The sequence below is a fragment of the Acomys minous genome, assembly GCF_964271855.1.
Source record: "Acomys minous genome assembly, chromosome: 13".
Lineage (NCBI taxonomy): Eukaryota > Metazoa > Chordata > Mammalia > Rodentia > Muridae > Acomys > Acomys minous.
In genome coordinates, this window is record NC_140495.1 from 2,452,407 (window position 1) to 2,476,590 (window position 24,184).

The window sequence follows — 24,184 nt, forward strand, 5'->3', positions numbered from 1 at the left end:
CTTGTGTGGATACGCTTTATGAACTATTACAATGATGGCTAAACTTTTAAGATGTATTTATGAGTATCTGCCTACACGTATGTGTGAGCAGTGCCCATGGAGGCCAGGTGTCAGAGGCCCTGGAATTTCTGAGCTGTTCTGTGGGTTCTGGGAATCAAACCCCGCTCTCCGCTGAGCCACTCTCCAGCCTCATAGGGATAGTTTTAATTACATTGCCATAACTAGGATCACCTGGGTAGAACTCCCATCGGGGCGCCCTAGGTCCGGTCCGGGGCGCCCTAGGTACAGCGCGCCCGCGGGGGAGCCAGGGAACCGTATTGTTAACTGTAGTGAGGCAGGAGCCCCACTCTTGAGTGCACAGCACTGGCTCACAGTTGTAGCCTGAATAAAATGGAGTCGGCTGGGAGTGACACAGGCTCCGCTCCTGTGATTAGCCGCTCCCCATTCCTGCTGCTGTGGCTCTCCCTCGGTGATGAAATGTGGCATGGAAGGATGCGCCAAATAAATTGTTTTTCCTTGAAGTAGCTTTTGTTGGGGCACTTCATCTCAGCAACAGGAAACAATTCTGTCATGTGATACTCCCATAAACTTTTACATCTTAGTGCGTGCATTCATGCGTGTGTGCATGACTGTGTGGTTATGGAGGTCAGAGGTCAATGTGCTGGCGTGCGTTCTCCTTCCACCATGTGTGTCCCATGTATGCAACTCAGGTCGTCGGGCTTGGCGCCAATCCTTTACCTGCTGAGCCCTCTCACCACTCTCACTGCGATATTTTTTATATTTCATTCTAATATTAATAGTGATCTCAAAATATGGCTTTGCAGATACCTACTACAGAACCAAGTCTGATGAACCTCTGCTAACAAATCAAGCAGACGAGCCCTAGCGATGCTCCACACTTAGGGGCGAGCCCTGCTCTTACAGAGGACCCAGCCGGCTTCCAAGTCCCAGACCCATGGCGGCTGGCTCCCAGCTGACTGCACTCCAGCTTCAGCAGATCCGATGCCCTCTTCTGGACTCCACATTTCTCTCACCAGGCGTGGGCACCGAGCTTCCAGATTGACTGGCCGGGTTGGGTCCACCCAGGCTGCTCCCAGAATTGAAGGGACAATAAATGATTTTAAACAAAGTTTGGAAGGGAATGGCACCCCCATGTGGCCAATGTATCACACAACCGTAGTTCTGGGCTTTAACTGGTAGTCTGGCCAGGCTTCCTTACCCTGCCCTGGGCTCAGAGGGGAGACACAGAATTTGGTTTGAAGTGGAAGTGTCTCTGTGACATCCAGGTCAGGCTGGTCTACAAATCAAGTACCAGGACAGCCAGGGCGACACAGAGAAACCCTGACAGACAAACAAAAGGACACAGGTGCCTGCTGTGCATCATAGTGAACAACTTTAATGAACTAAAAAGCATTACATCTGCAAAAATCTTGGCAGCAGCGGCAGGGCTGTCACTCGACACACCTGACTTAGAAGATCGCCTTCACCCTGGATGCTTCTGCCCCAAGCAGCTGAGTGTACTTCCTCAGTTTTGAGAGGTACCCTGGAGAAAAATACAGCAGCTGAGGGCCTCCTTAACATATGTCACTATAAAAGTGGTTTTTAAAATTTAATGTTACCATAAAAAGCAAAAATAATTTCCTTGTTCTACTTGTCTGTACAAGATCGCACTGTGCACAGATATACACGTGTGCTCATCCACATGTAACCAGCCCAATATTTAACACTCTATTCTAAATATCCCTCTAAATGAAAGCATGTCAATATGCAAACGCTGAAGATGCTGTACGGAACTCCAAACAGATTCATTAGTGTACACACGACAAACTTACAGAGGGGATGTGTTGCAAAGAGGAGGGAGATTATGTAAGTAGGGATGCATGAGGGGTAATGGGGCAGAAATACATTTAGTCATGCATGAAATTGTCACAATGAAACATTATGTATGAGTACAATATATTAAAAACCTTTTCTTAAAAGATGAAAAAAGGGGGCTGGAGAGACGGCTCAGAGGATAAGAGCACTGGCTGCTCTTCCAAAGGTCCTGAGTTCAATTCCCAGCAACCACATGGTGGCTCACAACCATCTACAATGAGGCCTGGTGCCCTCTTCTGGCCTGCAGATGTACATGTGGGCGACCACTGTATACATAATAAATAAATCTTTTTTTTTTTTTTTAAGATGAGAAATGGGAGCATGGCTCAGGATGCAAGCCAGTGGTTCCACACTGACCTGGTGCACCTGCAAGGCCCTTAACAAGCTCCTGGAGAAGGTGCTGCCTGTCACAGCTCACAGGAAGCCCTGAGTCAGAGTGAGCCCGGGGTCTGCCATGGAGTCGGCCAATGGCTGTAAGCAAGCGCTTCACGCACAGAACCTTACCCAGAAAAGCCATGTGTGCAAAGTTCTCCAGCACCACATCCTTGTACAGGGCCTTCTGATCAAGCCTCAAGCTGGCCAGTTCCTGCTCCGTGAAGTACAAAGCCACATTTTCAAAAGTCACTGATTCCTGGAATGATAAACAACAGCTCTTCCCTGGACATCAGACAATAACGGGAGAAATTGTACTGGATGGCGGTTGTAGAAAGCTTTAGTAAAGCTAACCAAATGCATTCTCCATGACCTAGCCATCTTATTCACACACGCACACGAGAGAGAGAGAGAGAGAGAGAGAGAGAGAGAGAGAGAGAGAGAGAGAGAGAGAGGGAATGCCGCACGAGAGTGAGTGCCTGTAACCATCAAGACAATACTGCCTCTGGGGCAGTGGGCTGCTTGCTAGTGTCTTAGCATTGGTACCACTATGATATGTGGCTCCCACTTCCACATCACTGTCCATCACTGGAGGAGGGCAGGGCAGGAACCTGGAGGCAGGAGCTGGTGCAGAGGCTGTGGAGGGTGCTGCTTACTGGCTCGCTCCCCATGACTTGCTCAGCCTGCTTTCTAATAGAACCCAGGACCACCAGCCCAGGGATGGCCCTACCCACAATGGACTGGGCCTTCCCCATCAATCACTAATTAAGAAAAAGCCGGGTGTGGTGCCACATGCCTTTAATCCCAGCACTCCGGCAGCAGAGGCATGTGGATCTCTGTGAGTTCAAGGCCAGCCTGGTCTACAAAGTGATTCAAGGACAGCCAAGATTCTGTTATACAGAGAGACAATGTCTAGAAATAAGGGGGCAGGCTTATGGATTTTCTTTATTTTTATTTTACACATATGAGTGCTCTATCTGCACATACACCTGCAGGCCTGAAGAGGGCATCAGATCACATTATAGATGTGGGTGCTGGAATTGAACTCAAGACCTCTTACCCACTGAACCATCTCTCCAATGTCCCTTGAAGACACTGTGTTAACTAAGGTTTACTCCTCTCAGATGACATCAGCTGACACAGGACTGTCCACACAGAGCTGTCACAGGACTGTACTCACAGAGCTGACACAGGACTGTCCACACAGAGCTGACACAGGACTGCCCACACAGAGCCGACACAGGACTGTACTCACAGAGCTGACACAGGACTGTCCACACAGAGCTGACACAGGACTGTACTCACAGAGCTGACACAGGACTGTCCACACAGAGCTGGCACAGGACTGTCCTCACAGAGCTGACACAGGACTGCCCACACAGAGCTGGCACAGGACTGTCCACACAGAGCTGACACAGGACTGCCCACACAGAGCTGGCACAGGACTGTCCTCACAGAGCTGGCACAGGACTGCCCTCACAGAGCTGGCACAGGACTGTCCACACAGAGCTGACACAGGACTGCCCACACAGAGCTGACACAGGACTGCCCACACAGAGCTGACACAGGACTGCCCACACAGAGCTGGCACAGGACTGCCCACACAGAGCTCACACAGGACTGCCCACACAGAGCTGGCACAGGACTGCCCTCACAGAGCTGGCACAGGACTGTCCACACAGAGCTGACACAGGACTGCCCACACAGAGCTGGCACAGGACTGTCCTCACAGAGCTGGCACAGGACTGTCCTCACAGAGCTGACACAGGACTGTCCTCACAGAGCTGACACAGGACTGTCCTCACAGAGCTGACACAGGACTGCCCACACAGAGCTGACACAGGACTGCCCACACAGAGCTGGCACAGGACTGCCCACACAGAGCTGGCACAGGACTGCCCACACAGAGTTGACACAGGACTGCCCACACAGAGCTGACACAGGACTGTCCTCACAGAGCTGACACAGGACTGCCCACACAGAGCTGACACAGGACTGCCCACACAGAGCTGACACAGGACTGTCAACACAGAGCTGACACAGGACTGCCCACACAGAGCTGACACAGGACTGCCCACACAGAGCTCGCACAGGACTGCCCACACAGAGCTGACACAGGACTACCCACACAGAGCTGGCACAGGACTGTCCTCACAGAGCTGACACAGGATTGCCCACACAGAGCTGGCACAGGACTGCCCACACAGAGCTCACACAGGACTGCCCACACAGAGCTGGCACAGGACTGTCCTCACAGAGCTGACACAGGACTGCCCACACAGAGCTGGCACAGGACTGTCCTCACAGAGCTGACACAGGACTGCCCACACAGAGCTGGCACAGGACTGCCCACACAGAGCTGGCACAGGACTGTCAACACAGAGCTGACACAGGACTGCCCACACAGAGCTGACACAGGACTGCCCACACAGAGCTGGCACAGGACTGCCCACACAGAGCTGGCACAGGACTGCCCACACAGCTGGCACAGGACTGCCCATACAGAGCTGACACAGGATTGCCCACACAGAGCTGACACAGGACTGTCCACACAGAGCTGACACAGGACTGCCCACACAGAGCCGACACAGGACTGCCCACACAGAGCTGGCACAGGACTGCTCACACAGAGCCGGCACAGGACTGTCCTCACAGAGCTGACACAGGACTGTCCTCACAGAGCTGGCACAGGACTGCCCTCACAGAGCTGGCACAGGACTGCCCACACAGAGCTGGCACAGGACTGTCCACACAGAGCTGACACAGGACTGCCCACACAGAGCTGGCACAGGACTGCCCACACAGAGCTGACACAGGACTGCCCACACAGAGCTGACACAGGACTGCCCACACAGAGCTCACACAGGACTGTTCTCACAGAGCTGGCACAGGACTGCCCACACAGAGCTCACACAGGACTGTCCACACAGAGCTCACACAGGACTGTCCTCACAGAGCTGGCACAGGACTGCCCACACAGAGCTGACACAGGACTGTCCTGTACTGCTAATATGCAAAGCCCTGGGTCAATGCCGCCCAGTGCAGGACAGGGTGATATCTCTTGGCTGGAAAAATGGTCCAGTGAGTGAATGCTTGTTTCACAAACAAGCACACATGATTTTAGATCTGCACCACCCACATAAAAGCTGGGCATGGGGCAGGTATCTGCCACCCCAGTGCTGAAGAAGGAGCAATCCCTATGGCATAGGAAATGGCACAAAACAGAACATTTTACAGTATTAATATAAGTGATGGTTATGTGGATGTATGAATTTCAATAAGCTAAACCTCAGTGAGAACATTTCCAAGTTAAATGACATTAATGTAAATGCACATATAGATACACGTGTAGGTATATATTTACATATACATGTGTGCATCTATGTATGCATGCACATATATATCATTGTATATCCACACATATGTGTACAGAAAAAAAAGACAAACCAGCTCACCTGACATTCCGCTTTTACGGAGATATTTTCCATCATCAAGTCTTTTAGTCCTGTAGTAAATACAGCCGTAAAAACTTCAGGACCTGAAGGTGAGCAGAGAAACTATTAATGATAATAGCTCTGTTTGACTTCTGCACACCATGCCTGACCCACCCTGCCTTACAGCCCTGTGACGCACTGCTGCTCAGTACTTCCTACCAGTGGCGACCCCACCCACCAGCTCCGGGGACAGTGGAGGGGGAGAAGGGAAAGTTTTGGTGGATCCACGGCACAGAGAATTGAGCAGGCAGTGAACGGCTGTTTAAAGGACACCAACCGTTGGGGAACAACTAGTTAATGGAACCAGTTGTTGAGGAGAGGTTGAGGAATGGAGGAAAAAAGAAATACTGAGAACCAGGCATAAATTGTGGTTCAAAAACTGAAAGATCTTGTAGCCCAGGGGAACTTTATTTTTCTTCTGTTTTCCTTGTCTCAATGGGCCGCCCCCAGTACTTTAAAGTGAAATTCAGTTGTTTGGTGTTTGTTTGTTTGTTTATTTGTTTTTAAGATTTATTTATTATGTATACAGAGTTCTGCCTGCATGTAACAGCACCTGCAGGCCAGAAGAGGGCACCAGATTTCATTGTAGATGGCTCGAGCCACCACGTAGTTCCTGGGAATTAAACTCAGGACCTTTGGAAAAGCAGGCAGTGCTCTTGACCATCTCTCTAGGCCCTAAAATTCAGGTTTTTTTTTAAATTACAAATTACATCATGATTTTCTCATCTTTTACAATCAATAGAACATTTAAAAATCAACAGAGCAAAAAACCAATGTAACGAAGAAATACAAACAGTTCTGTATAACCTACAATAAAGCATACAGCAAAAGTCAAACAATTTCCAAGCAATGGTCAGCATAACCTGATTATTATTTCTTAAACAATACTCTGGGATGTTTAATCATAAACATCCCTGGGTTCAAGTCATTGTGTTTACTTGAAAGTAAACGTTCTCAACACAGAAAAGATCTGAGTTGCTTCTAGTCCTAAACAGGTGTGCTGTCCACGCCTAGGCTGACTGCCAAGGGGTCCTCTATTATAAAATATCTGTAAAACGTGACGTTCCAAGCCCACCTTCTAGTGCTCTCAAAGCAGATTCTACGGAAACGTTTCTACAGGTAACAGTATCTAGCCAGGCACTGTGATGTCAAGTTCCTAACATTCTTTCATGCAGTTTCTGCTTGGGTGCTCACAGTCAGAGCCAACACTCTCTCACTGTCTCAAGCCTTTGGCCAGATGCCTCTTTCCACATTCTCTGTGGAAAGTTTTCCCTGTATGATTTTTATTAGGGCTGAGAAATAAAGAGAAAGACAGTTTTAGGAGAAGAGGCAGATTTCAAAGTAGTTGAAAGGCAAAATCATACCTGGACCATACATAATACTTAGGGGCAGTGGTGATCAGCCAGAGATGCTTGGATTGTTGTCCAGCAAAGCCTCAACAGCCGCTCTGCATGTCTAGAGATCAGGCTGGACAGTCGGAGGGCTCTGCAACTTGGTCAAGCAAAGCCTCTACGACGTGTCCTCATGCCTCTGACAAGATAGCAGGCACACTGAGGAGTGCAGCGTGGAAGAACAGGATCATCCAAGAATTGTATGATGCTAATATGCACTGTTAAACTGTAAGTTCAGTAACACAAAGACAGCGCTAACATGTACTGTTAAAACTATGACTTCAGTAATCAAGACAGCAGCAAGGAAGGATGGTAACGTAGGGGAAACGGTGGACAGAACGCTATGAAGTGATCAAAGAAAACACTCCAGACAGCCAAGGCCCACAGGCCCCAGACAGGCGAGGGGTAAGTTGTGTCCATGAAACGCAGTGGCCACTGGAACCCTTCAGAACCAGCCTCTCCCGTGCTACGTCATATTAGTGCCTATCTTTTTAGTAATACAAATCAAACAGTGTAAAGATGGTTTTACTGGGAGCATTTTATGTTCTCTGGGTGTAGCCTGCTTCTGATATATTTGTCCCATTTTATGGTTGTGAGCAGCGAGGAGGGAATTGCTATCACGTTAGAGAAAGCCAGTCCCTTCCCACAGGGCTTCAAGTATCCTAGTGTAGGGAAGCAAAGCAGCTTCATTTCTTAAAATTTCCAGTCTTAGTAAATTCATGCTTAGTAATTAGAAAGCCTGTTGTCTCTCAAAAGAGTGGCTGCACAGAGCACGTCCACATGCTCTCAAGACAATACCTCAGAAGCGAACAACTGCCTGCAGCACAAATATCTAACACATAAAAACATGCAGAGTATAAACTAAGCCAAGAAAATGTTCATACAGGCATTGGAAACACTTATACCCAGCACACATCTGGCGCTTTATTAAAGTACCTGTTTTGGAATTAACATCAATAAAGTCTGATTTCTTTTTTCTTTTCCTTTTTGGGGGGAGGGGGTTTTGAGACAGGGTTTCTCTGTGTAGCCTTGGCTGTCCTGGACTCGCTTTTGTAGACCAGGCTGGCCTCGAACTCACAGCGACCCGCCTGCCTCTGCCTCCCGAGTGCTGGGATCAACGGCGTGCGCCACCACGCCCGGCGATCCAGTCTGATTTAAATTTCAGGTCTCTCCACATGAACTGTGCACTCCATCTTGGTGGGGGGAACTTGCACGCTGCAGGACCCTCAACTCTTCTGGCTGCCTTACATCTCAGTTGGATCTACATCACGCTAGGCAAATTAACTTATCACAGACCAACTTCCTGGGTCCGCTCGAAGGGCAGAAAACGTTTTTAAAACGTTGTCCAAAGACTGATCAGCCGCAGCAGCAGGGTTTGAGTAGTGGAAGGCACCCTGACAAAAGCGCCACGTTCTCCACCGGCCCCGTCCTGCACCTCGGGTCGGCCAGAGCCTTCGCACACAGCACATAGCCTCTGGGACCCACAGGCATGTTGACGGCGCCATTTTCCTGCGCCCCTAGCGGCTCTCCTTCCTGCCCCAAGCCTCCGGCCCTCGATGGCCGGTCCCCCCAGGCCCAGGCGTCATCTTCCCGCCCGCCCTGCCTCCCTCGGCGCCACTCCAGTCTTTCTCCAGTCCCTTCACACACACCTACCCAGGCTGCACGTGGCCTCGACGGCTTCGTGGCGCCAACCGCGACCTCGCTCGCTGGCTGCCCGGAAATACGTCATCACGCCTACAACCAGACCCCCCCCCCTCCACTACCGCAATTCCCATCTAGGCGTCTTGGAGGACCCACCCCGTCGCCTTGGTCGTTCGTGCCCTCTTAGGCTTCTTGGGCGGCAAGCCTTGCAGGGATGTGCCGCAGCACCACGTGCACGCAGTGCCCACAGAGGCCAGAGGAAAATGTTGGGTCCTCTGGAATGGAGTTACAGATGGTTGTGAGATGCCATGTGGGTGCTGGGAACAAGAGCCCAGTCCTCTGTTAACTGCTGAGCTATTTCTCCAGACCCTGAGTTAGTTTAAAGCACAGGGGTTCCAGGTGCTGGGGAGGTGGCCCAGTGGTTAAGAGCACTTGCTGCTCTTGCAGAGGACCAGAGCTCAGTCTCCACACCCGTGGCAGATGCGCACAGCTGCCTGGACCCCAGCGCCCTCGCCTAGCTTCCTAGCGCACCATACATGCATGCAGATGCGCCCACACATACACATGAATAAAAATAAGAATATTTTTGAAAGACGGGATACAAAGGTTAACAGTAGGAAAATAAAGCGAATAAATAGAAGGGGCCCCAGGAAGGGAGCCAGCCAGGGTAGCCATCAGCCCAGCCGAGTCAGTGTCCGTAGAGTTGGGATACTGGCAGGGCCTGCACGCTCTACTTCGACATTTTCTTCCTGTGTGTCAGACGGCTCCAGGCTGGTTTACATAGAGGTGGCATTGTTCCCGGAGGAGGAAATGGGTGCCCATTCTCAACTGGCAGCGGGCTAGGACCCTGTGATTTCTAAGAATGACGCCCTCAGGGGAGGCTCCTTGGTTCTGGGTGGTTGTGATGGCGGCAGCTTTCCCATCTTGGATTTCAGGAAGCTTTTGGAAATAAGAGAGCTGGGGAGGTGCCAGCTGCCTGTCCCAAGGACAGAAGAGACGCCTAAGGCACAGAAGGGAGTCAGCAGGAGGAGGTTGAGGCTGCGGACAAAAGTGCTGTTTGATTCCTTGGGAGGAATTCAGGGTCCACGCACTGGACAACAAGAGTGCAGACTGGTGGATGTAAACATGCTTTTGTTTTTGTCTCAAGTGTGGGATTGAAACAGACTCGTGTGAGGGTGTGCGGGGTTTGTGTGCGATGAACAGCCAAAAGATAGGAAGTGATGCCAAAACCAAAAGCCAAGTCTCATGTTTGGAGGTAGATATATAGATATCTCTCAGAGTCCATACTCGGATGTTTATCAGCTGGCAACGGCCATGCCCCTGCCAAGAGGCAGCTCCTCTTCTAGGGGCACAAACATCACGTGCCAAGTAGTCTCAGTTTCTAGCAGTTAACAAATATATGCTCTTTTATACCAAGTTTAATTATTCATATTATCGTGTGTATGTGTGTGTTGCAAAGGGGTTAGAGCGACCGTGGTAAGCTTCAGAAGTCTTCCCGGAGACTTCTACAAGTGGTTAGGTACAAATGATCACAGTTGTGGGGTGCGTAGAGCCAAGCTGGAGCTCAGGGTTGAGATGGGATGTAGACAGACGTGTGGACGGATGACAGTCCAAGTAGGCCAAATAACATTCCAGTGTCTGTTTTTTTACTCCGCTGTTGGTCACTGGCGTGGGTTGGTTCCACCTGGTGGCTCTGCTGAGTAACGCTGCAGGAATGCTGCAGGGACAGGGGTTCACTGTGCTCTACCTAACTCGTTTCCTTTCAGTCGAGAGTTAGAGTAGAAATGGCCGGGTCCCGTACCGAATGTCTGGCTTTCCGAGCCATTGCCACCCCTCCATTCTCGTCAGCAGGACACCGGGATCCCAGTTTCACCTCCGCATCCTAGCATCCTCGGGCCTCCAGCTGCTTTCTGTTCCTCTCTCAGCCACAGCCGCCTGCTCATCACAGGACGCTCAGAGGAGCTGCAAGTTAAAATCGCAGCACTGGCTTTCCTTACCAGCCACACGCTCAGCTCTCGCAAATCTTCCTTTCTTCACGTATCTTTGTACATTTATCCATTTGCGTGTGCGTCTGTGCCACAGCAGAAATGTGGAGGTCAGATGAGAATCCGTGGGAGTCAGTTCTCACCTCCTCCCTGTGGGTCTGGGTGGGGGTGGGGGGGCTGGGTGGGAGGGGGAGAGGGGAGGGGGAGGGTGGGGGTGGGAGGAGAACACTGGCTCAAGCCTTCAGTGCGCTTCTCTCCAAGCTGTCTAGCGGACCACTCAGCTTTGAGTTCCTATCTAGTTTCATTTTTATCTAAAGGACTTCCTGTGACACTTCTACCAGACAGGTCTAGGAGGAAAATCACCTTTCACAAATTTGAGAGTGTCACTCCTACGTATCTCTCTCCCTCCACTTGGAATGATAGGACCAGTGGCCTGTAGCCTCTATGTTCTCTGGTCTCCATGGTCTCTGGCCTCCATGTTCTCTGGTCTCCATGGTCTTTGGCCTCCATGGCCTCTGGCCTCCATGGCCTCCATGGTCTCTGGCCTCCATGGCCTCTGGCCTCTATAGCCTCCATGGCCTCCATGGTCTCTGGCCTCCATGGCCTCTGGCCTCTATAGCCTCCATGGCCTCCATGGTCTCTGGCCTCCATGTTCTCTAGTCTCCATGTTCTCTGGCCTCCAAGGTCTCTGGTTTCCATGTTCTCTGGTCTCCATGGTCTCTGGTCTCCATGGTCTCTGGTCTCCATGGTCTCTGGCCTCCATGGTCTCTGGTTTCCATGGTCTCTGGCCTCCATGGTCTCTGGCCTCCATGGTCTCTGGTCTCCATGGTCTCTGGCCTCCATGGTCTCTGGCCTCCATGGTCTCTGGTCTCCATGGTCTCTGGCCTCCATGGTCTCTGGTCTCCATGGTCTCTGGCCTCCATGGTCTCTGGTTTCCATGGTCTCTGGCCTCCATGGTCTCTGGCCTCCATGGTCTCTGGTCTCCATGGTCTCTGGCCTCCATGGTCTCTGGTCTCCATGGTCTCTGGCCTCCATGGTCTCTGGCCTCTAGGGCCTCCATGGCCTCCTTGCTTGGTGGTTTTCTGAGGGTCCCTCCTACTTGGCCTTTCCTTCTGAGCTTTCTTCCCTGTCAGCTGACTTTTGACCACACTTTAACCCCCTCTGGCATGTTCCTCCTTAAATTCACTTTTTCAGCTCCTGAATTCCTTCTTTTTATGTACAATTTCTACTTTATTTTTAAATAAGAGTTTACTTTTAGGAGCCAAGAAGGTAAAAAAAAAAGAAAAGAAAAGAAAAGAAAGAAAGAAAGAAAAAGAAAAGAAAAAAGAGAAAAGAAAGAAAGAATACTTGTGAAGTGAGGAGCAGACTGAGGCAAGTGCCTACGGCTGACTCCTTTGCTGATGTTCTAACTGTGTCATACGTTGTTGTCTTCCTTTGTTCTGGCTGAAATCTGGAATGCTCCCCCAAAGAAGGCTCAAGGCTACAGGCTGGATGCCAGGTCAGGGGGCTTCAGGGATGTGACTGAGGGCTCTGAACTCATCTGATTAACCCATTCATGGGTGGAGTCGTAATCGGAAGCCGTTGCTGAGAGGTGGCGGAAGGGAAGATATGAAGGTGTGGGCCCCTGGAGGCATGCTCTGCAAAGTAAATCCTGCCACCAGTCTCTCTTTGCTTTGTGGCTTCAATCATGTGCTACTGTTGTCCTATTCCACCTTTTCTTAGGCCCAAAGTGACAGAGCCAAAAGTAACTGAAGCTGAAAGTCAAACAAACTCTCTTAACCTCTGAGTTCAATTCCCAGAAACCACATGGTGCCTCGCAGCCATCTGTAATGGGCTCTCACACACTCTTCTGGCATGTAGGCACATATGATGCAGAACACTATATAAGTAATACATAAATACATCTTTAAACAAACAACAAACCTCTCTTCCTCTTTAACTAGTTTCTCTTGGGCATCTTGTCACAGCTAACACAGACTGCTTACACTTTCCTGCAGATCTCTGGGACCACGTTCTCTCAGATTTCAATGTTCTACATTCATTTGGGGTTTCAGCTACATGTGCAGAGAGCATCACTTTGGTAGAAATCTAAGATCCTCTCAAGTCCCCCAGATACGGTGGCCCTTTACCTATCCGCTGCCACAACTGTTACTTGATACAAGCAGAGGTCTTTATTCTAGAAACTGCCTCAGCCGTCAGTAAACCATGGTACACAACCTCTTGGTCTGCATCTTATCACAGCACAGAAGTCCAATACTTGGAGGACAAGATCCTTATTGAGCAGTCTGTCCCCAGCACGCAGGCCAGACACAGGCCACGTGCCTGTCATGGAGCTGGGCAGACACTGCCATGAAGAAGACTGAAATTGGCCAGGGCAGTAACACAGGGTCACACTCTCCCTTGGAAGCGGCTGGAACTCCGGAGTGGCTACATCTGTCCCTCCCCCTCATGTCACCACTGTCCAGGCAGAGTGCTATCTGGTGCTCCCACACCGCCAACACCTCCCGTGTTGCTCTGGGACCCGCTTTCCCGAGTGCTCTTAAAACATCCAAAACAGCTCCAGCTCCGTTCACCTTGTCGCTCGTAGCGTGCACTTCCTTGGGTCTTCTCTCTCTGGAGAAGCAGAGGCCTGTCTCCTTCTCCTCCCTCCCTTTGTCACCGACAGTTCTGCCTTGTCCTGTCCCTGGAGATACGTCATTGCTTCCACATTGACCTTCCTAAGCTTGCACAAACCTGCAGCTGCCCCCACTGCCTGTCCGATGAGCTCCACTCTCCCAGTGTGTCCCAGACACCCAGCACGGCCACCGAGCCATCTTCCCAGCTCTTCTGCCAGAGCACAGTGATCACAAGGAAGACAGCAGTTGATGGGGTGTCATTAAACACAGCCCACAGATGCCAATCTAATCTCTGCATGATATGCCAAGGTTCCCTGGCCTTCAAGTGCCCCACGAAGTGATCTACTGCTGGAAATATTGCCCAATGCATCAGGCATTACAAACAAATATTTCACAAAGCTCTTGAGCGGGGCTGTGGGAGTCATTTGTATCCTTCTGGCTGCTTCAAGTGCACTGGCGACCACAGCAGTAGGCCCCTTCCTCTGAGGCTGCAAATAACTGCTACGGACTCCGGCGCTCCCTGAGGGCTTGCCGTGGGAGGAAAGCGGAGGCCCGTGTTTCTGATGGGATATCCAGATTCCCACTGGTTCCTGGGCGTCAGTCACGAAGCGCTCTGCACTAGGCAGACAGGACAGGCTCCCCCATGTGCCTCAGCAGCTCTTTGAAGGCCTCTTATCCCACACTTCTGCCTCCGACAGCCGCAGCGTCCCTTTCACAGCCTGACCTTATGGGTCCAACTCGAACACTCGTCTTCATTAAATGCCGTCCCACCGTAGGCTTTTGGTCTTTTTCCAACCTATTTATTTGGGGTTCTTTAATGCCTTACTTCCCTCCCAGCCCACCTACCCTAGACAGGTGTTGGAGCCATGCAGGAGGAACAGCAAACAGCTTTAGAACTCATGGGCTGCGGCCCACGATTAACAAACCCACGGTGGGCGAGTCTCGGCGAGGCGTAACACGGAGAACCCCTTGTCCTGAGACTTCGCGCTGTTACGGAGCATCGCTCCGCTCTGTTACCTTTGTGGTCCTCATAATCCTCCTAATATGTGAATTGTGTGCGTCGATAAGGGGGACTTCCAGCCCCTCACTGGGCAGCACCACTGGCTTCACAATAACAATGCTTGATTGCGCTCAGGCGTTGCTGCTGGAGCAGACTAATGATTCAACTACCACCCTTGAAAGCCTACAGATGTAGACTGCTAGCAATGACCACGTCCCTTAGAAAGGATTCGGAAAAATAGATTGTTTAGCAAGGTTAGGTAAAGATGTTTTTGCTATTGGCCCTGTTGCAGGAAATCTTAGGGGACAATTGAAGTTAAGAGAAAGTACACTCTTTTTTTTTTCCCTCCATCTTTTTTTAAAATTTATTCATATTACATCTCAACGGTTATCCCATCCCTTGTATCCTCCCATTCCTCCCTCCCTCCCATTTTCCCCTTACTCCCCTCCCCTATGACTGGAACACAGTCCCCCACTACTGCAAATTATGCAGTCCAGTTTCCCGCATTTGGGGAAATCGCAGGGGTCAGCACATCCGGAGTGCAATGGATAAGCCTCGCCCTGGGAAAACCACCTTCATGATCATTGTATCTCCCTTGCCAGGTAAGTACGAGAAAGTACATACACTCTTATTAGTAAAGCTAGGGACTTTTTGAGGTTGGCAAAGCAAGAACAATGGCCCATAGCAGCACTGGCTGACGTGACTCTTTCAAGCTGGGCTGATGACTGAGATGACGATTGATTTCCTTATTCTGTTTTTCTGCCCTCAGCTTTGTGATATGATTTACTAAAGCATATTGATGAGTGGATGAGCACCTTTAGGACTTAAAGTAGAAATGGCTGATTATTTGTTTATACAAGTTTAGATTTGTGATTCTTTTAAGATCTTTATTTATTTTGTTTGTTTGGTGGCTGTCCTGGACTCGCTTTGTAGACCAGGCTGGCCTCGACCTCACAGTGATCTGCCTGCCAAGAGAACGGATTCTTTCTTTGTAACTGCGAATTGCAGCCTGCCAGGATATATTAAAAAAAAAAAAAACTGGCTGCAAAATCACCTTGCTTGCTTCTTCTCTGTTAATATGTAACAAGTTGCTTACTTACAAATGTGTGTGAGCTCTTGGAAAGAACTTGTTTTTTAGTGTTTGTTTCTCACCCATAACACACAGGGCATTTGACCATGTGAAGTCACTGAGGAACATGTTTTTCTTATGAACCCTCACTGTAATCATTCACTTAAAGAAAATGGAATACAAATACATGGGGATTTTTGTACCTGCTTAAAAGCTCTTGCTGGGATGTATAAGCTGTGGGAGAAGTAAGAAAGTTGTTGGAATCTTTTTCCATCCACAAAGATGTGTGTGTGTATGTGCATGTGTATGTGTGTATGTGCATGTGTATGTGTGTATGTGCATGTGTATGTGTGTATGTGCATGTGTATGTGTGTATGTGTGTATGTGCATGTGTATGTGTGTATGTGCATGTGTATGTGTGTATGTGTGTAAGGCTGTTGGAACTTGTCCTTAGGAGTTTGTTCCAGGCCGGGTGTGGTGGCGCACGCCTTTAATCCCAGCATTTGGGAGGCAGAGGCAGGCAGATCACTGTGAGTTCAAGGCCAGCCTGGTACACAAAGTGAGCCAAGACAGCCAAGGCTACACAGAGAAACCAGAGAAACCCTGTCTCAAAAAACAAAACACAAAATGGAAAAAAAAAGGAGTTTGTTCCATCCACCAAGATGAGTGTGTGTGTGTGTGTGTGTGTGTGTGTGTGTGTGTGTGTATGTGTGTGTATGTATGTATGTGTGTGTATGTATGTGTGTATGTATGTATGTGTGTGTATGTATGAACATGAATATGTAAAGTAAGAGAATCTTAGAAGAAGAAGCTTGTTGAGACCTACCTGCTGGAGTCTGTCTTACTTCATCATCAAGTGTAAATGTGTGTGTGTGTGTGTGTGTGTGTGTGAGAGAGAGTGTATGTGTGTGTGTGAGTGTGTGTGTGCACGTATGAGTGTGTGTGAGTGTGTGTGTGTGCGCGTATGAGTGTGTGTGCGCGTGCGTGCGTGCGTGTGTGTGTGTGTGTGTGTGTGTGTGTGTGTCTTTTCTCTCCTTCTTTCCCTTTCTTTATTAGATGCTTGCCACTATCAGTGGAAGCCCTTGCCGGTAACAGTTCCCGGCCTGAAATGGTGCCTCAGAGAAAATCTGCAGGGTCACCAGCCTGCCAGCCAGGGGATCCCCGCCTCAGTCGGCCCCAGTTGATGCTGAAGCTGGTCTTCGATAGGAGAGAAAAGAGGCCAGCGGGGACAGGAGAAGTAGATATTTTTAGACTCCATTCCATAGGTGGATTCCACTCTTCATGGTCAGGACTCCAGCAGATGCGTTTAAACAGCAGAAGTGACCACAGCATCAGCAGACAGAAGCTGGAAGTGGTCTCTGGAGCATTCTTTTCTCTAGGGTCATCTTGAAGTGAAGCAATGAACAGCCAAATGGAGGGGGTTGGTTCTTTTTGTTTTGGTTTGGGGTTTTTTTGGCTTTTCAAGACGAGGTTTCTCTGCGTGGCTTTGGTTGTCCTGGACTCGCTTTGTAGACGAGGCTGGCCTCGTACTCACAGTGATCCACCTGCCTCTGCCTCCCGAGTGCTGGGATTAAAGGCGTGTGCCACCACCGCCCGGCTTAGCCAAATGATGTAAAGCGATGAGAAAAACAATACACCAAAAGGCCAAGCCTCTGGTTTGGGGCTGCTATATCTTTCCTCTCAGAGCCCCTACTAGGAGGTTCCTCAGCTGGCAAAGACCACGCCCTCCAAGAGGCTGTTGCTCTTCTCTCCGACAAACATCACATGTTCTCACAAGTCTGTTTCCGGTAAACAAACACTGCACACCCTCACACAAGTCTGTTTCACATCCCACACTTGGGATCAAAACAAAAACATGTTTACACCCTTTCTACATCCAACCCCTATTCCTTTTAAAATTAACATTTTATCTATTCTCTCACAATTTCATGCATGCATACAATGTGCCCCATCATAGCCCCCTCCTTCTCTTGGGTCCCACACTCTCGTGTTCTTTTTTTTTTTTTTTTTTTTAACATCTATTTATGCATTCTGTCGGGGGAGACATGTCCCACAACAGTGTATGTTTGAGGCTCAGAGAACAACTTTCAGAAATTAGCTGTCTCCTTATGGGGACTGAACTCTGTTCTTCAAGCTTGTCAGCAACTGCCTTTGCTTGTTAAACATCTGGCCGAGCCATCTTGCTGACCCCACTGAGTCCAGTTAGCCTGCTGTCTTCACCCAGCTGTGCTGCCACCCACAGGAGCATGGGCAGCCTATCTATCAGGAGCATGGGGAGCCTATCTATCAGGAGCATGGGCAGCCTATCTATCAGGAGCATGGGCAGCCTATCTATCAGGCGCACGGGCAGCCTATCTATCAGGAGCATGGGCAGCCTATCTATCAGGAGCACGGGCAGCCTATCTATCAGGAGCACGGGCAGCCTATCTATCAGGAGCACGGGCAGCCTATCTATCAGGAGCACGGGCAGCCTATCTATCAGGAGCACGGGCAGCCTATCTATCAGGAGCATGGGCAGCCTATCTATCAGGAGCACGGGCAGCCTATCTATCAGGAGCACGGGCAGCCTATCTATCAGGAGCATGGGCAGCCTATCTATCAGGAGCATGGGCAGGCTGTCAGCAGCCACAACCCCAGGGAAGCTACCCAGCGCCAAGAGCTCCTTAGCTAGGCCGCAGTCCCAGGAACCTTCTCCCACCCATGTGGACACAGTGACGGCCTGGCCTTGTGCAGATAGCTACGGGTCCTGAGACTCCATGAATGCAACGGCAGTGCCATCTAGAAGGCAGCACTCCCCAGCACTCCTCCTGCCCCCTCTTCTGTGATGTGGCCTGAGCCTGGGGGTGGGGTGAGGGGGTGCTGACAGAGGCATCCCATTTCAAGTTCAGATTGAGCACATACTCAGTCTTACTACTTGGTAAGGTTCCTTCTACAGAAAGAAACTTTGCTGGTCAAGGCTGCAAGTAGCACTGTCACCAAACTTATTCCTCTTGATCTACTTGGATATGACAATGTCCAAAGTCCAGCGTTCGGTTCACAGTGCTTTCACAAGAGTCTGTTTGATGAAGTACTTATGTAACTGTCTTGGTCACCAGCCATTCTTGGAAGGATAATTTTTAATGCTGAATCCTGGCATTAAAGGTCACTCTACCACACTTGGCCATGAACTACATTCTAGTCAGCCTCTCCTCTGGCCTCACACATCAGTGACTCTGGCTTGTTGCTTCTGCCTGTGCCTCAAGGAGCCATCCTTGTCTCGAGTGCCTCTTGTTCTTGTCTGTAAAATACAGCAGGAGCTAGAGATGGTGTGGGATTACAGCTCTGCCCGTGACCAACCCTATGAACATTTGCTCTGTGCCAGGCAGAGCTTCCTTTAAGGAACTTCTTTCTGGCCAGGTGGAGTCAAGCACACCTTTAATCCCAGCATTCAGGAGCCAGAGGCAGGCAGTTCTCTGTGAGTTCCAGGCCAGCCAGGGCTGTATAGTAAGACCCTGCTTAAAAACAAAACAAAACAAAAAATAAACAAAAAGCAAAACACCCCAGCTCATGGGGACCCCTTTCCTCCTACTGGGTTACCTCATTCAGCCTCGAGAGGAGAGTTTGTGCCTGGTTTTACTGCGTCCGGTTATGCCATTTTGGTTAATATCCTTGGGAGACTTGTTTTTTTCTGAAGGGAAATGGAGGTGCAGTGGATATGGGGGAGAATGCATGATGTATTGTACGGTAGAAAAATAAATAAAAAGAAAACACACACAAAAAAAAGCTTACTTTGGCAGCAGCTCCTAATGACTCAGGACTACTGGCAAATCTTATAGTGAGAACAGCCAAGTTTCATCAGAGATTAGCAAAGCCACACGGGGCTTTTTCCCTCTGAGTTCCAATTAACAGCAGCATGGGGGTGGAGGGAACAGAAACAACCATGCGGGCTGACTTCACCTTGGAGGAACCAAGCTAGAGTGATGTGCATCAAGCACCCTCAGGAGAAGCCCACATGGCAGTGACAAGGCAGATTCCAAGTTTCCACTAAAGCCTGAAAGGTAACAAGCAACAAGCCACGCAAGGAGACAGCAGAGTCACGGTCCAGGCGGACAGAGGAGGGCAGGGAGCTGTCTGAGGAATGCACGGACCCAGCACAAGGTGTGGAGAAGAGCCCAGGCCCTGCAGCCGACTGCTCAGGACTGAGGCTGCACTGGACAGGCACAGCGTAAACGCAGACTATAGCAAGCTGAGACCCACAGAGGCTTTGCTTTCAAAACAGGCTGTTGACTGGTTACTGGGACTTTTCTCTGTGTCCAAAGCATACACCAATCAACGGTGGCATTACTTTATAGTTACCCAATGAGGCGTCTAACCATGCTTTCCTCTGGGAGACTGGAACCGGGGTGCATGATAAACAGGGGCTAAGTATGTGACCAGTCCCTGAGGCATTGTCCCTGTCGCCGTGTTTCCATTGCTAGAAGACTGAGTTTCCTGTGATCTGTCATGGAAGCAGAAAGCATCAGGACAGCTGGTTCCGTCAGTGTCTGGTCCCCTTACGATCTGGACAGGTGTCCTTGCTACACATTTGAATTAAGTCTTTCAAATACCTGCCAAGACCCATAAATTCTCCTTGGGGGATCTCTGAAACTGAGGGCCACCTTGGAGAACCCCTACATGGGTTAGTACAAGGGTTAAATGAGTAAGTACATGTAAAGCACTTAGCACAACACCTAGGAATCATAAGTTCTGAAAAAATAAAAACAATGATGTGCAGGAGAGATGGCACAGTAGTTAAGAATGCTTGATGCTCAACCAGAGGACCAGTTCAGCACCCAGCATCCATGTTGGGTGACTCACAGCAACCTGCTAACTCCAGCTCCAGAGGATCTGAGGCCCCCTGGCCTCCATGTGTATGGTACTCAGAGGCATAAGCCTACAGAAAACACACACACACATTGTGCATATTTTTAAAATTTAAAAACAGGAATGGTGGCCAGGTGTGGTGGCGCACACCTTTAATCCCAGCACTCAGAAGGCAGAGGCAGGTGGATTACTGTAAGTTCGAGGCCAGCCTGGTCTACAAAGTGAGTCCAGGACAGCCAAGGCTACACAGAGAAACCCTGTCTCAAAAAACCAAAAACCAAAACAAAACAAACAAAACCAGAAGTAGTGATTGTATTGGTCATGTTTCTGTTGCTGTCATAAACCACAACATATGGGAGAAAGTATTTTGGCTTACAGTTCAGAGGGGTGGCAGTCCATTATGGTGGGGAGGCCTGACAACAAAGGGCAGGGGCAGGAAGCTATGGACTCATATCCTCAACAGAAAGCACAAAGCATAAAGAACGAGAGCAAAAAGTAGAGTGAGACTGAGGACTCTCATGTCTGCCCCCAGCGGCACACTGTCCCCAGCGGCTGCACCACCCAAACCTCCCAAACTCTGCTACCAACTAGGAACTGTCCCTTCAAGTACCTGAGCCCACGGAGGGCACTTCTCAGCCAAACCACCGCAGTGATGGGCTGGGTGGCACGGGGCATGGCCACTGAGAACCACTCACAGAGTGGGATTTAGTGTTGGCGTTTTAGTTCCCACCCAGTGCCTCCAACGTCTCCAGAGCGTGCCCTTAGTCATCTTAGCCTCCCACTGAAGTGAACAGCCTGACCCCTTCCTAGCAGTATCTCATTGCTGGCAAGGATGACAAAAGTAGCCTCCTGTTGTGACCTGTGGGGCCCAAAGACAAGGAATAGTCTGGTATCAGACCATATCATATCACAAGTAGGTGATAGGCTGAGGGACGAACTCAGCTTTGCCTTTTTATATCCTGTGGTGGATTCACTGTCACCTGGCATATGTGACAGGCTAGGAGGAAGCACGGTACTTTTGGGGTCTACAAGCAGAACCCCAGCCTCCACCAACTCAAAAGCTAAACTGTCTGACAGCGTCTGAGGCCTACGGCAGAGAGCCCTGCTCCTCTGTAGCCTCCTTCCTAGTGTTTTCACCCAGGGATTTGAAAATTCTCTAGGGACATGGCCTTTGTTTTAAAACAAAAAACGAAAAACAAACAAAAAACTCTACAAAACCATCACTGTTGGGGGTTGGTCTGGTGCCATGTATTCTAATGCTCATTACTGGCCCCCAAGATCTGGTTGTTGCCCAAATGAACACTTGTACCCCAAAACCTTGCCTGAAAACTTACTCCTTTTTGACCAATAAGAAGCCACCGTCGCACCTGGGCAGGGCGAATGGGGTGGGCGTGGCTAAGGGTCCAGGGCTTGGGGAGGAAGAGGACCTTGGGAAGAGAGAGCAGAAGAAGATGGAGAGGAAGGAGGCGGCTGCCATGGTGGAGTAGGAAGCACATGGCCGGCACGGATGGAGGATTTGGCCCAGATGAAGAACATTAGTGAATATTTGGGATTATGGATGGGAGGTAGCTCAACAGAGATTATCAGAAGCAGATGGCACCGGATTGGGACGGAGAGATATGGGAGGCAGTTTAGGGGATCAATACCTGCCCTGCCTCAGGTGAACCAAGGCTACTTTGAAACATAACAGGTGTCTGTGTTTTTTAATTGATTGATTGATAGCAGGTTAGAAAATACCACCGTAAAAATTATAATAGTTATTATAATTATAAACATAATAACATTATAAACATTATTAGGCCCTTCCTTTAAATTAGCAGCAACACCTCACTAAATTGAAACATTAAATTTGAGGTAATCTAAGTCTGCCCTGCCTCTTTTCACTGCTTTTTGCATCATTTAGCACTGTGCACTTGTGTATCTGGGGCCAGTGGCCTCTTCCCTTTGGTTGGATGGTTAAAGTCCACAGCTGTGGAGACTGGCTGGCCCTGTTGCCGACCAGTTAAGCTCCCAGCTCTTAGCAAATCTCCCTCCATAAGAATAAGCCTGTCCTGGTAAGAGGAACCTCCATTGAGAAAAGGCCACACCACATTGGCCCGTTGGCAAGATGGTAATGTGTTTTCTATATTAAAGGTTGACATGGGACTGTCCATCTCACAGTCAACAGGGCATGTGGACCCGTGGTCTGAGGAACCTAAGTCCCTATTCGTGGATTAGGGATATCTATATATCCCTAATGTTGCAGGGTCAGAGCCAAATTCCCTTGGGGTTTGTTGGCCCCTAGTTAGCTATTCGATGCCCACAGTCCTGTCAGAGTGTACAAACAGACCCCTGAGTTTCCTCTAACCTCAAAGCTAAAATTGCCCTCAGGTGGCATCCGAGGCCGCAGTGAAGACCCCTTGGGTCTACTAACCCACCCACCTGCTGCTTCCACACTAAGCGCTTCACGCATAACTTCTTTGCTCTGTTCTCATAGAAGACTTCATCAGATTGTTACCAAGTTCAAACATGGCCTTTGGGGGAAGCAGCGCACTTCTGCTGGCTCCGCGATGCTGGATGTCCTCTACCCAACAGCCTCGCCGCGTCTGGTTGCAAACTGCCCGTGGGCCAACGCGACTGCACCGACTGGAGGTGGAGCCGGGCGCCTGGCTCAGGGTCCAGGGAAAGCACCCTGAGCGCAGTGAAGGAGCACAGCTGGCCAGCAGCGGGCAGCCTATCACCAGAGCTCCGGGTACCGTGCCTGCGCTACCTGAGGCTCCAGGTGCCGGCTGCGCCCCGCCCCCCCCCCCCCCCCCCACGCAGAGGCGGCAGGCTTTGTGTGCCTGGAACTGTCGGGGCAGGAACTGGGGACCCAGAAGTAGCAGCGGTGCATTGGCCACGCAGCTGGCCTTGGTGGACCTGCTGCGGCCGGAAGAGGCTCCGTACCCTTGCCAGGCTGCCTCCTCTTTCTGATTCTTTCTGCTCTACAACTTGGGTGAGTCAGGGTCCCAGACAGCAAAATGTAGGCACCTGAGGCTCGTGGGGGAAAAGCAGTTCCAGCATCAGCTGCGGAAGTGTAGCTTGGGAGTCCTTAAGTCAGTTCGTGGGACTTCAGGCCTGTCCATTCCCAAATCAGGCTGTTTGCGTCATAACAGAGCTGGGGAGGGGTATAGTACTGAGAGAGTTGGCCTAGAAAGCACTTTCCAAACTTTAAAAAACTACTCTGTGGGTTGGCCCATAAATGCACCTGAAAGAAGTTGCTGAAAGGTCCCTTCTATGAGTGGTTTATTTAAATGTATATGTTTTAAAAGAGCTGTTTCTATGTGTATACGGCTGGCAGTGCTGACCCAGGGCAGTGTGAAACACACCTACTGGACCAACAGGTTACACTGTTGTGTTGAACAAGCTTGTTTCAGGGTTACCGAGCTCTCCTGCAGGCTGGTGGCAGGAACCTAGCTGACATCTCGTGGAGACCCTTAAACAGTGCTTGGTTTGCTTCCAAAGCCCGAGGCAGGGCAGCTGTCAGAGGGACTCACTACTGAGTAGAGGGACTTCAAGTCTTCCCACTGTACGCTGAGCCACAGAGAACAAGACAAGGGCTTGAGGTTGTTGCTGCCCCGCCTCCCCCCCCCCCCCGACAAGTTAAGGCACAGGAGTTCATCTGTGTGTTGGAGAGAGCTGTACTGGTAAGACCCCGAGGGCAAGTCCAGCTCTGTGGCTCTGGGATGAGGGCCTGAGCCTCCCCTTGATGTGCCCCCCAGTCTAGGAGGTTCTCTGGGTTCCTCCGATAGATTGTTGAAGAATACTAACCTGAGCAGACACTGGCATCCCATGAGTTCTGCCTCCAGAAGAACCAGTAGGAGTGAGGTGCTGTGAATAGGAACGGCCCCCATAGACTCCTGCTTGAATGCTTGGCCCACA

The 24,184-nt window shown here is 50.1% G+C and overlaps 2 protein-coding genes across 6 annotated transcripts in view; one reads left to right on the plus strand and one right to left on the minus strand.

The window, feature by feature from the left end:
* Positions 1–1,371: 1,371 nt before the first annotated feature.
* Positions 1,372–22,882, minus strand: KRBOX1 (KRAB box domain containing 1). 3 transcript variants are annotated; one of them, XM_084754227.1, is made up of 4 exons: positions 22,782–22,882; positions 5,703–5,785; positions 2,380–2,506; positions 1,372–1,543 (listed from the first exon to the last, which is right to left on the minus strand). In XM_084754227.1, exons 1-4 carry the CDS (start codon positions 22,792–22,794, stop codon positions 1,470–1,472), a joined length of 297 nt encoding a protein of 98 aa, XP_084610353.1. In that variant the 5' UTR covers positions 22,795–22,882; the 3' UTR covers positions 1,372–1,469. The 3 variants fall into 3 exon arrangements, with proteins under 3 accessions (XP_084610353.1, XP_084610352.1, XP_084610351.1); XM_084754226.1 differs by having other exon boundaries at positions 22,706–22,865; XM_084754225.1 differs by lacking the exon at positions 22,782–22,882 and adding an exon at positions 6,553–6,616.
* Positions 20,629–24,184, plus strand: part of CYP8B1 (cytochrome P450 family 8 subfamily B member 1) — a 35,727-nt gene continuing 32,171 nt past the window's right edge. For 2 of the 3 annotated variants that reach the window (XM_084754210.1, XM_084754211.1), the window contains exon 1: positions 23,122–23,258. The gene's annotated coding sequence lies outside the window, so the exon portion shown is untranslated. Of the gene's footprint in view, positions 21,975–22,858; positions 23,259–24,184 lie in introns of those variants that run through there. The other variant, XR_014773852.1, reaches the window with a different exon arrangement.

Coding starts and splice junctions, on each gene's coding strand:
- KRBOX1 (XM_084754225.1), bottom strand. CDS start 6,601: ATGCTGACCATTGCTTGGAAATTGTTTGACTTTTGCTGTATGCTTTAT. Junction 5,786..6,552: donor CTTTTGCTGTATGCTTTATT/GTAGGTTATACA, acceptor GCTCACCTTCAG/GTCCTGAAGTTTTTACGGCT. Junction 2,507..5,702: donor CCGTAAAAGCGGAATGTCAG/GTGAGCTGGTTT, acceptor TTATCATTCCAG/GAATCAGTGACTTTTGAAAA.